The 13,009-nt window shown below is 33.8% G+C and overlaps 1 protein-coding gene across 1 annotated transcript in view; it reads right to left on the bottom strand.

Annotated features, from left to right (window-relative positions):
* The window catches only part of LOC143248445 (GTP-binding protein Di-Ras2-like), a 31,382-nt gene extending 21,084 nt beyond the window's left edge, over positions 1-10,298 (bottom strand). The window contains exons 1-2 of the mRNA XM_076496806.1: positions 10,143-10,298; positions 1,804-1,974 (exon numbers count right to left, since the gene is read on the bottom strand). Of these exons, the coding sequence (XP_076352921.1) occupies positions 1,804-1,941 (138 nt within the window). The 5' untranslated portion in view covers positions 1,942-1,974; positions 10,143-10,298. The remainder of the gene's footprint in view (positions 1-1,803; positions 1,975-10,142) is intronic.
* Positions 10,299-13,009: the final 2,711 nt, after the last annotated feature.

The raw sequence follows: 13,009 nt of genomic DNA, 5'->3' as shown, positions 1-13,009 counted from the left end.
TCTGAGTAAGTTACTTCACTAAGTTTTATTATAATATGTGTAGTGTAGTTCGATATTTATACATAAATTACTTTAATTGCTACACAGTTTTGAAAGAGGAAACGGTTTTAAAATTATCATAAACACGTTCAAACTCTAGGTATTTGTCCTATATGCTCATCACCTTATATTAATTTTGCTTACAAACGGACTGTTTCGTGTCACTTTAAACACAGAATATTCAAACTACCCATACATAATGTGATGTAGGACATTATGATTTACATACATAAAAATATATACACTAGATTATCTTATAAACAAATACTCCTGAAAACAACTGTTTTTGTGTTAACCTAAAGCATTCAAATTCTGAACACTTTTGTGTCCACACACCAAAATAAATAATGGGCCAGCATTAACTTTAGTACAACCTATATAGTCTTGCTTTCATTCTTAAGCCTTTGTTCCAACTAAATATGGTAACCCTAATATTTGTCAAATGTTTTATAGATGAAATGTATTCACATATAAATTTTTCAGATTTTCTATGATATAAACTATATGAAATAAATAGTAATCACCAATTTGTTTTGTCATGGTATCTGATAGAATATAACAACTTCTGTGGTTTTCTATTTATTATTTCGATTCACGTATACAAGTATAAAGCACAAACCTCTTTACTAAATTATCCCGGTGTTGAAACTATCTTTAACTGACGATTGATTAGTCACACGTCCAACAATGAGATCAGTGACATCAGAAACACAAAGCTTGGTTTATACGAATTTTTTTCTGCATAAAAATAACTCCAAAGGACGAAAAAACAGAATCAGTTCAGTATACAAAAAATAATGTTCTAATCTGTGACCGAAATATCGTCGTCATGTGACGTCTGCAAAATGCACCATTGACGTTTACCTGAAGGATATGAAGAGTAATGTTTCCATCATGAATGGCCGCTCAAACATGTACTGCACCACTCCCTCATGAGGGAAGTACAGTTTTTCCTCATTCTTCAGGTAAAGAACGGGCACAAATCCTATCATCAGTTTTAATAAGTCAGAAACAAGACTCGTATGAAAATTTGACGTGTCACCAGTGTCCTAACTGTGACTTGGCGTGCTATCTTGTCCAAGTAACAAGGTGATGACAGTGAATTCTAGCTGATATCAGTTTGCACATAGCCCATCTTGTGAAACAACATTCTGTACTTCTCGATACCATGGAATGAATGTGTTCAAGCTGTTCCTGTCCTAACGTGTTTCAAGACTTCTTTCAACTTTGACATGTTAGACTGATAAAAAAACACAAACACTTCGGGCTGTTGCTTTTGGCGTCTATCAGTATACTTTTCTATAATCCGATGATGTTTCATGATTCTGGATACAGTAGACTGGGGTTATCCCACATTTCTGGACAGTCAAACTGTTTGAAACCCTATATCATCTACAATTGCATTATAAACCTCTCCATTTTGACCAGCTTTGGCGACTTTTCGCTGACCGTTGAACACTCTTCCATTGTCCAAATATGAGGATACGGTTAATTCCCAAGATCCTTTTATTCTTGGTAAGAATTATGTACCGAGCGGTGCCTGTATTTATACGTCATCCATATGACGTCATGTGTTCTCTGTAGTAACTGTACATTCTGTAGGGATGGGTGATTAGGTACGTGTAGTTTACTTGCAGTTTAAATTTCAACCATAACAAACTAGTTTAAAAAACAAAGATTTTGGGAAAGGTGAAAGAAACGAATCATATGTTGGTAGTACCGAATGATCCGGTAGCATCAGCAAAAAGATTGTAATGTACTCACCTGCCGATAGGTGTCTTCAATTGTAGGAATGTAACTTTTCTGAAAAGTCCCTCGCACAAACATGAGCACTAAAGAGCTTTTTCCTACACCTCCAGCACCCAAAACCACAACTCTATAATCGTTACTTTGTTCTGGCATCTTTAGAAATCTGATTTAAGTCACCTCCGACACCTAGTGGAAACAAAGATATATAAAGTTAAATGAATCAATGAATTTAAGTATCTACTTAACGTAAGTGACTTGTGTTAGGAAAATCTTTAAATGATTCTTCTTAGTGTGCAGGCTTTTTGTTTTCTATCATTTACACATTTATTTTTTTTAAATGGTGCCTAAAATTCTATCTTCGAGAAATTTCCCAGTGTTGTTCACAGTGCAGTTTTGTGAATAAATGAAAATGTATACAATTCATGGTTTTCTTTTCTTTATTAAATTAACATTATAACAATATCAAACACACACGAATTAATCGAGAAGCTAAGCCTAACGTATGTATAACACAATGACTGATTTATTCTTTAGTTTCTACAGTCTAATAAAACAGTTTTCGTTTCATATTTTTAACGGTTTATCCAAACAAAATTTCTAAACTTTTTTATATAATTATAATCAACATTTTCCCCAAAATGGATAAGATGTATTGAAAATTTTGACAGAGCGACATAAAGATTGACCACGTTCTAACAATGTTTGTTTCTACTCTAGGCTCTTAAGTAGCGATGTGAAAGGGAAAATACAGGGCTAAAGTAATCAATATTCCAATATTATTCGATCAAACGCTACAAACCTCATATCTTTAAGAAGGCCTTTGTTTGAAGAGTTCTGATTGGATTTTCAACTCAGAATCCCCTTACTTGATTTTTTTCTAAGTCATTTTTAATGCAACGATTAACGCACTCGATGTCATAATGTCATTCTAATAAAATATCGACTGACTTCGATTTCAAACATAGACTGCTATTCGCAAAGTATTTCACGCAAACAATACTTAATCCTATTTTCCTAAAATATAAATATTACACTAAATACAATTTTAAAATGTTTTAATCACTATTTGAACATCCATTTAAAGATTTCTTCATATTCAGCTAATTTTCCTTCATTACGACTTTACATTTACCTCACAATAATTGAGCTTCGGTCCGTTTCATAGACTGCTATGAACATTACATAATTTTTCTTTAGTATGTGTTTAATTCTTCGATTTTTGCGAGTTTCTTTGTTTCAACTGGTAAAACAATACACAATACAACCGTTTTGTACTCTGTACACTACAATACATATCATTACTGTACTTTATTCTTTAGTTTATATTAGGTGTAGTTTTATTAAATAAAGTTACGTCTACGTGGGTTTGTTTATCTCACCATGTAAACGTTTTGAAGTAGATAGACCAGGATTTATTAATCCAATAAATAATGCCTGCAACAAAACGTCACTTAAATGCTGTGTACGAAACTGATAGAATAAGGAGAATTATTACTAAGGATATGAAAACTACCTGAAATGTTTTGTGGTTAGTACTAACAGAAATCTAACGTTTTAAAATAATAATATCCTAAACCACCATACAACACATTGTAGAAATGTTGTTAGCTGTCACTTTATTGGAGGTTCTTTACTGACTGGGGAAAGTTCGAAAAACTTGGGCTTGCAATTAATCAGACTGTAAGAGCAATGTTCGAGGCCCCATAGAACTGCTTCTTCATATCTTTCTCAGGCTGGTGTCTATGATTATGTATTATTGAACGATACTGTAGTTTTTATGGCAACAAATTCATGAGAAATATGGCGAGGTCAGTCTTATGTAATGGATAATTCGACAGACGTTTTGTAAACCCTTCATTGATTGTGAACGTCGGATATTTAGGCCATTTTAAGCATATTAAAGGTACATTGGAACTGCAGCGTGTGGGTGTGTTTTGTTTCTTATAGCAAAGTCACATCTAGCTACCCGCTGTAAACATTCTTGATTGTAAATCAAAGAATCACTGCTGTATCTAGAAAAACTGAAACCCTGATTGTAAATCAGAGAATTGAACATTGAAAAAAACTGAAACCCTGATTGTAAATTACTGCTGTAACATTGAGAAAAACTGAAACCCTGATTGTAAATCCAGAGACTACTGCTGTAACATTGAGAAAAACTGAAACCCTGATTGTAAATCCAGAGACACTGTTGTAACTTGAGAAAACTGAAACCCTGATTGTAAATCCATTGCTGTAACATTGAGAAAAACTGAAACCCTGATTGTAAATCCAGACATACTGCTGATAACATACTGAACATTGAGAAAACTGAAACCCTGATTGTAAATCCAGAGACATACTGCTGTAACATTGAGAAAAACTGAAACCCTGATTGTAAATCCAGAGACTTACTGCTGTAACATTGAGAAAAACTGAAACCCTGATTGTAAATCCAGAGACTTACTGCTGTAACAATGAGAAAAACTGAAACCCTGATTGTAAATCCAGAGACTTACTGCTGTAACATTGAGAAAAACTGAATACTGATTGTAAATCCAGAGACTTACTGCTGTCCCACCTGGGAACAGCTATGATCCCTCTTTGTCTTGATCATCTTTCCCATGAAAACAGCATTGATGTAGCACCAGAAACATTCGTAACACAATTTTAGCTGTTATTATGATGAAGTTTTGTTTGTTTTTGAATTTCACGCAAAGCTACGTGAGGGCTATCTGCGCTAGCCGTCCCTAATTCAGCAGTGTAAGACTAGAGGGAAGGCAGCTAGTCATCACCACCCACCGCCACCTCAACTCTTGGGATACTATTTTATCAACGAATTGCGGAATTGATCGTGACATTATAACGCCCTAACGGCTGAACGGGCGTGTTTGGTGCGACGGGATTTCAAACCCGCGACCCTCAGATCACGAGTCGAATGCCTTAACCCACCTGGCCATGCTGGGCCTTTGATAAGGCACTCTTTAACTAAATAACTGACCAGAAAAACAGTCAAATGTATTTATATTTTCTTTATAGAAATCAGCCAATGTTAATTTGAAATTTTAAACAAAGAACAAACTAATAGATCATATACATGTTATATACATTTCTTACATGGTTAATTTGTTCAATAATTCAAATAACCATGAGTGTCTTAAAACAAAAAAAGTATGTTGTTGAAACGAGGAAAGAAATTAATCTGACCAATGTTATATATTACAATTTATCTCGGATGAGTCTCCGATTTATTATGTTACGTATTACAATGTCAAATAGCTGGACATTTTAATTTAGAAGTTAATTAAATGTCGATATGCAGCTAATTTATTATATTTGTTAACAAAATTCATACACATACAATTTTAATTCCTTACACAAATACATTTTCATGTACAAACAAAAATACGATTTTTAATAACGGTTATTATAAATAATTATTTATATACAAAAGTTTTACAAAGTTACAAACAATACTGAGTTTTCTATCTGGTCTGGAACTGAACACTTCATCAACGGCTCACGATGAGTGAATTAATTCTGAGTTGATATTCTTATATTTCGCTTAATGGCTAGTTAGCCTCACGCCGTTTACAAGCTGACTTTTATCCAACAAAGATATCTAATGTCCTCTAATTCACTGAAGTTAAGCAGTTTGTAATGTTCGAAATCTATAAACGTTTCTTGTTAACTATCTGTAGTTTTCCGATTAATAAGCGTTTATGACAGTTATATCTTCTGAGGTTTATAGTATATTAACTGCAACAAACCAAGAACAGTATTATATTGTCTCTCGGCGCGTCGATTTATAAACTTTGGGCGAGACTCACGAAAGTTCATTTGGCAACAATAGTTTACACATAGTACACTGATGATTCATAAGCTGAAGAATCTTCAAATTTAGAGAACATGTGCGACTTTCACAATACACATTTAGCAATATAAATATTTAACTAAAACAAACATCAGTGATGTCGAGAAACCCACTTGTTGAGAAATCTATATGAAAAGGTAACTGACCGGAAGCTCGTTTGAAAGGTTAACTGTGTGTCGAAATGTAGAGGCGGTGTTATTTTCTTTGTGACACGATGACCGAAGAGCGACAACGTTTCGATTCTTCATCAATTCACAAACAAACATCGACATTAAAATAAATATATATTAGTACATTCGTTACACAACCAGCAAGAAAAAAAGTTTTATCCGGTAGTTTTAGATTTCAGTTATTCCTGAAACGTCAGTTAATAACTTTGAGGCTCTGACATGATTTAAAAAAAACTATTAAAAGAACTGAAACGAATATTAAATGTAAGCATGAAAATGAGTCATGGAGATACATATCTTTTTGTGCTAAAATATCTAGGTAACAGTAATGACTGGAAGTATTGTATCATTAAAAATATGTAGGTTTACATAACGTTTTGATATTTTTTCACAACGTCACCTATTCATGATATTGTTATGAATAATTCTGATTGGTAGAAATTCTTTTGTTGTGCGGCCTATTAAACAGACATGACTATCAAAACTTGCATGGAGACAAAACGAACTTCACAATAGTTTTTATTGACGACATTTTGAATATGTTGAAAACATGTAACAGTTTCCTTATGCAATGGTTGTTGACTTCTTATATGTGTTGTTCTGTGACATTCAATAAGCAGACGATTATATAACATTCTACTGAAACTAAACTGATTGTTACTGTTTCTTAAGTCATGAAAATTGATTTTCTATAAAGAAAGTAGTTAACATGACTTAATTCATGTTTATATTATTTTATAATATCAGGTGTCGCGTGACTGATGTTATGAAGCTAAATTTTGGTGTTAAAATTAATTTCAGTACTTCGTACTATGTTTGTACACTAACCTCACGTAGCCACCCCAATTCAATTGGGGACCTTACTCTAAGGAGTAATTTATATACGTTGTTAACTCGGTTTGACTAAAAATTCCTTTCAGAAATGTCATTTGGAGCCCTCTTCGAACTTAATGAGGCAGTCGTCCTTCTTGCCCCCGAAGTGACGTCTCTGGTTATCCAAGGAAATTCTGGATTGAAAAAAACGATCCTTCGAAGCAACGAAAGAAAAGATAAATAAAAACCAGGAATTTAATAGTAAAGAAAATAAGCAAACGAGGCAGGAGATAGTGTAGACATTAACTACTCAATGTAATTACAGGTAACATCATGAAGCTTTGTTTCTTTTGAATTTCACACAAAGCTACTCGAGGGCTATCTACGCTAGCCGTCCCTAATTTTGCAGTGTAAGACTAGAGGCAAGGCAGTTAGTCATCACCACCCACCGCCAACTCTTGGGCTACTCTTTTACCAAAAAATAGTAGGATTGACCGTAACATTATATCGCCCCCACGGCTGAAAGGGCGAGCATGTTTGGTGCGACCGAGTTTCGAACCCGCGACCATCGGATTACGAGTCGAAAGCCTTAACACGCTTGGCCATGCCGGGCCATATCATGAAGACAAAACAGAGGGTCGTGGTTTGAGTATATAATGTTTATAATATCTTCAGCCTTGTTTCCTTACCTTATTTACGTTCCACATTTGCAGGTTTTTAATTTACTTTGTTTGCTGGCTCTTGATACTTAACTTAAGTTATTACTTGGTATGGTAGCTGACTTTATAATATATTTAAAGGGTAGTAACATGAAACAAGGGATATATTAACGGGTTTTGCAACCTCTTCAGTCCACACTATTGCTATTATTATTTATTTTATTTGACGTAATTTAACGTAAATTACATTTATAGATCGCGTTACGTCCTGAAATCGACAACGAATAAACTCTATTAAATATTCTTTAACACAACATAAACTAAGTGGACACAAATATCTTATGTAGTACACTAGCACTCTGGGTGGATGAGCGCAGTAGGAGAAAAAAAGAGGTCGCCACTATAGCAATAATACACAAACCCAGCTTCGTTTTCTCCCACAACAACCACTGTCATTTCTTGTGTCATACTTATGATGATGAGAAACCCACTTGAAGTCAAAATGTATTCTATAGACGGCTGGTACGGGTGCTAATACTGTTATCCTGAAGATGACTTAAGAAAGTCGAAACGCTGTTCTGTACTTTATTTTAATTAAAACTTTAATACTCATACCAGTTGTCTTACTTTGACCCGTAACCTTTCAACTTTGGCCCGTATGACACGTCAGCGGTCAATCCTGTAAAATGAACAGTGTGGAAGGAAACTGATTGAGAGGTGAGTGTTGAAAATGGGTAACAGAAACCACCACTACTACCCCTTCATACAAAACCACCCCCCCGCGCTAGTACCGCGGTAAATCTATGGATTTACAACACTAAAATCAGTGGTTCGATTCCCCTCGGTGGGCTCAGTAGATAGCCTGATGTGGCTTTGGTATAAGAAAACACATATACAAAACCACCCTGAGCAACCCACAGTGTTTTCCATGTCTTAACTAAATACGTAACAAGTTCTTAAATGTCAAACACGTTTGTTGGTAAGGCGATAATGAATACATTATGTTATAAATAAACTGTACGAAAATTAGGGTTTGTGTTATTTTTTCATAACAACCACCCCATGTTCATAACATGTAGGATGGACGGGTACAATGTTACTCATCAGAAATTCTCCCATGAAATCTATATAAAATAAAACTAAATTAAAGAAACAAAGTGACACTGCAAAATAGTTTACTGAATCTCGAACTGCTAATAAGAATCCTTTAAGAAAAACAATAGTCCTGGACCAGCCGCCATTAACAAAAGATTGACATAGAACCAAATGTAACGCAAATAAAGATCAGTAAACTAAGTCTATAATGGAAGGAAATGTTATTTAGAATCACGCCTTTTTAAAAATTTCACCGAGAATCTAATATTTTAAAGCATTTGTCGTATGGTTAAAATTAATCTGAGACGTTGTGTATTTAATGTTTAAAAAAAACAACTAGTAAATAAAACCTTTTATTTAAATATGATATAAAAATACCCATATAATGGGAATAATTATAGCACAAAATTCATTTTTATTTCAATATTTTAACCTTTGTTTGTGGATAATGTCATAATTCCATTGGTTGATAATATTAAGACATCAAATTTAAGACTAAAACACCATTGCATTAGGTCAATGTTTTCACAACAGATGTCGTAAAATTACTAAACGCTTTTGTTGTCTGGAGCAAAATTACACAATGAGCTATATGTGCTTTATCCAAAGCGGGAATTGAACCTCAGATTTTAGTGTTATAAAATCAGGGACGTGTTAGACAAAAAAACATTGATTTTTGCTTATATGTTTCCATCATCTTAATACTAATAATAAACACAAAGTTTCTCTGATATATTTTGATTCAGATGATAAAACAGTTTCGCTTCTTTCTGTATATGTATTGGTAACAAAACGAGGCAAATAAACTCACCTTATATATTTGTAAAATTCTATAAAATTATTTTAAATATATAGAAACCACTTGCTCGAATCGTCATACTAAACATGCTCGCCTTTCAGCCGTAGGAGCGTTATAATGTGACGGTCAATCCCACTATTCGTTGGTAAAAGAGTAACCCAAGAGTTGGTAGTGGGTGGTGATGACTAGCTGCCTTCCCTCTAGTCTTACACTGCTAAATTAGGGACGACTAGTGCAGATAGCCCTTGTGTAGCTTTGTGCAAAATTCAAAACAAACAAACAGACTACTTGCTCGTACTTTTCTCTATTAATACCATTTATTGGTTTTAATCTTCCAATTTATAAAATTTATGTTGAAATATATATTTAATAATTGAAGCAAATTTACATAATATACTAGAAATATTGTGTGAAAAGGCCAGTATTGAAATTTAATTTGCAAACAAATTTAAAATAGAGTAAATCCTAAAAGAGCCACACAAATGACGTATTTTTATAGTGCTCTTTGAACTATACAGTGATTTTTTCTAATCCGTTTCATCTGGCATAGGCGGCAGGACTGACACGTAGAAACCGGGGACACGTGTCCCCAAGTTGAGCTGTTATCGAAGTTCTCCTTGAATGCGAAATAGGCGATTGTGTATAATTTATCAGGAATAATCATTACTTCAACTATGGATTCAACTGTGAAAGTACACGTCAAAAATAAAGTGCCCCCAAGCATTCAAATTTGTTCCACCATCTGTATCAAGTCATACCAAGCCTATTTGTAATATTCAAAAATTTTTATAAATCGTTTAATTTTTAGGTTTTCAGTCTTTACACACGTGTCAAATTTTACAGAAAATTGAATCTTAGAATGGCAGACAAAGAACGAAAGAAGGTGGACACTAGTTTTTGTTAATGCTAGTGAAAGATTTGCAAGAGTTAACTTGAGAGATAAAAAAACTTGAACCAAAAGTTACCTTTATCTCTACACTGGTCTATGTTCCTCTCAGATCGGAAATTCTGATGGTTCGTGTTTGCTCTTGTTGCAAATAATAAACACTGCCCAGTGAAGTTATTTCGTTTGGTGGAAGTTCCTACACGTTTGAGTCACCTTTTACAGTTGTTTTCTGAAAACGTAACATTCCTGGCCAGTGATAAACTAATGCTGATTGGTAGGTTATACGAGAGGAAAACACTGGTTGCTAAGACAACAATTCAAGTAAAACTTTCAGCCTAAGCATTTGTACATAATTTGCTGGCAACCGAAAAAAAGATATAAAATGAAGTATTGTTTGGATCACCTGTTCAAATGACAAAATGTATTATGCAATTTTTCACGCCAGTAAAATATTTATAACTGTTACATATATAGTCGTAACCCTCTTGTTTACTTTTCACTTTGTTGAAAAGCTATAAGAAGCAAACAGATCTACTTTTATTCATTATTATCTGATCTTATAAACACTTTCAAAACCTAAGATTTAGACGGTGAAACTTTGCGCACTAACGCTAAATAGCATCTCACAATTGTTTACTATAAAGATCTACAAATCCTGTGTTACATGCATACTAAAGCTGTTTTTATCCCCTAATATCTTCCAACAAGCAAGGTGTGAAATCAGACGCCTTTTGGTAGTTGTTGACAATTCATTCTGGGGGAACAAGGATAAGAAAGCAAAGGCTTGAGCCCACCCATCCAACCTTCTGTGTATGGTAATTTCTTCGTTTGTTTGTAGACACTTACAGTACGAGTACCGTTAACTTGTTGAGTTTTTAATACTTGTCCACGATATCCAGATTTTATAAGCATTAATAAATGTGTTTAATTAAATATACCTGTTGCACGTACATTCCAGTTTATTTTTACCGCTCAAATTTGTGTAGTTGCTAAATTTTCGAGTACCCTAGCCACTTGGCTATGCCTTGTTACGTGAAACCATTAACTAAATTTAAAATTTAACTTGCTTGTAATAGGACTAACTAGTCCTAACTCTTTCGGTCTTTCATCGCATATGATTAAATTAATATACTGTTAAGTCAGATGTAAATAAAGTTATTTAAATTACGGTGAGCTTGATATTTTTATTTTTAGATACAATAAACAGTAACTACGGATAGTTCATAATTCTTACTTTAACTAAGTAAGGGAGAGACACTAAATTAAACATGCTTGAATTTGAAACCTGTATGTTCTAACTTTTAAAATGCTTTTGAAACATCCCGATTCAAACTTCAGATAATATAAATAAATAAAACTTCTACGTAATTATATCTTACTTTTATGCCTTTACATTTTTATTAAAACTATCAGAAAGCGAAAAAGGTTAATTACTTACTTCTGTGACAAAACTAAACGTACTAAAATTCGTTCTCGTTTAAGAACTGTCAATTATCTGCTCTATACGTGCAGCTAGATCTACACGAGCTTTTGTTTACTGCCGCTAGGTTATATTCATGCGCTTTTTTTTTTTTCTAATATTAGCAAAAGTTTTCTGATAAAAATTGTTCGTTTGCTGATTTGTTTTTACTCCTTACTCCCCACAACAACAACAAGAATAAAATATTTATGTCTTGTTTTCATTGTATTAGTACCTGTAATGAAAGTATATATTTTTGTGGAGGGAGACAATCAAGAACTACAACCAAATATTTAGAACCTCGCTATGGTGGCAATCAACACTTAATTACTTGTTCATATTTAATATACCCTTTGGCGAGCCGAAAACAATACGAGCGTATACACTAACACAGGTTTATCTGTAAAAGTGTATGAAAGCAGAACTAGCATAAATAAGTTAGTAAGTGAATGAAATTTTCAAAATAAATGTTAGTTACATTTAATCGAGCATAATTTTGGTTTAATTTTTTTCAAAAACTGTTGTATATAGACTCGATATTAACTGTCATGATTTGTTTGTTTTGGATTTTCGCACAAAGCTACATGAGGGCTATCTGCGCTAGCCGTCCCTAATTTAACAGTGTAAGACGAGAGGGAAGGCAGCTAGCTATTTATCGTCAGTCACCGCCAACTCTTGGGCTACTCTTTTACCAACGAATAGTGGGATTGACTGTCACATTATAACGCCCCCATGGCTGAAAGGGCAAGCATGTTTGTTTGCGACGGAGATTCGAATCTGCGACCTTCAGATTACGAGTCGAGTGTCTTAACCACCTGGCCGTGTCGGACCATAACTGTCATGGACTCCCCTTTATGGACCTATAGGGGTCTACGCACCACAGATTGAGTACCGCGGCCTAAAATATATTTTTTTTATTCTTTGCCTAGAAAATTTATCTTTTGAAACGAAGTACGCTTTTACTGGGACTTTAAATATATTTCACGCAGTTTTTGCATTAAGGCGCGTTCTAGAAATTGCGTACTAGAGCAAGCGAGTGTAAAACAAAGGTACTTTATATTTTTCTAGTGGAATATTAAATATCAATGTTAAATACTGAAGTCAAATAATAATAGTCAATTTTGTGCTGAAACGTTTATTTACAATGGCGCAGATGGAAACATTATTCATTACGACAAACAATTCATCATTTACTGTTAAATGTCTTTTTTATGTATTCGTGTCGTGTAGTGATCTACCCATTTCGCCTATGTGCGTGTTTCTGAAACATTTTAACATCTAAAAGTCATTTAGAATTTAAATGAAGGAACTACAACAGCAGAACACTGTACTAAAGACGCTTTTCGTGCCAAAAACGAAATATCCATTATTTAAAGTAAAATGTTTGGCAAAGGGATGCAATTACTTAGACCAGCAAATCAAATAATGAATTTTAGTAGAAAAGATGTCTCACTTCAATAGAAGCAAAGACTGAACTTTAAGGAAAC

The sequence above is a fragment of the Tachypleus tridentatus genome, chromosome 4 (genome assembly GCF_004210375.1).
Source record: "Tachypleus tridentatus isolate NWPU-2018 chromosome 4, ASM421037v1, whole genome shotgun sequence".
NCBI classification, from domain to species: Eukaryota; Metazoa; Arthropoda; class Merostomata; order Xiphosura; family Limulidae; genus Tachypleus; species Tachypleus tridentatus.
Note: the sequence above shows the minus strand (reverse complement) of the source record. Positions and strands in the feature narration are given on the sequence as shown.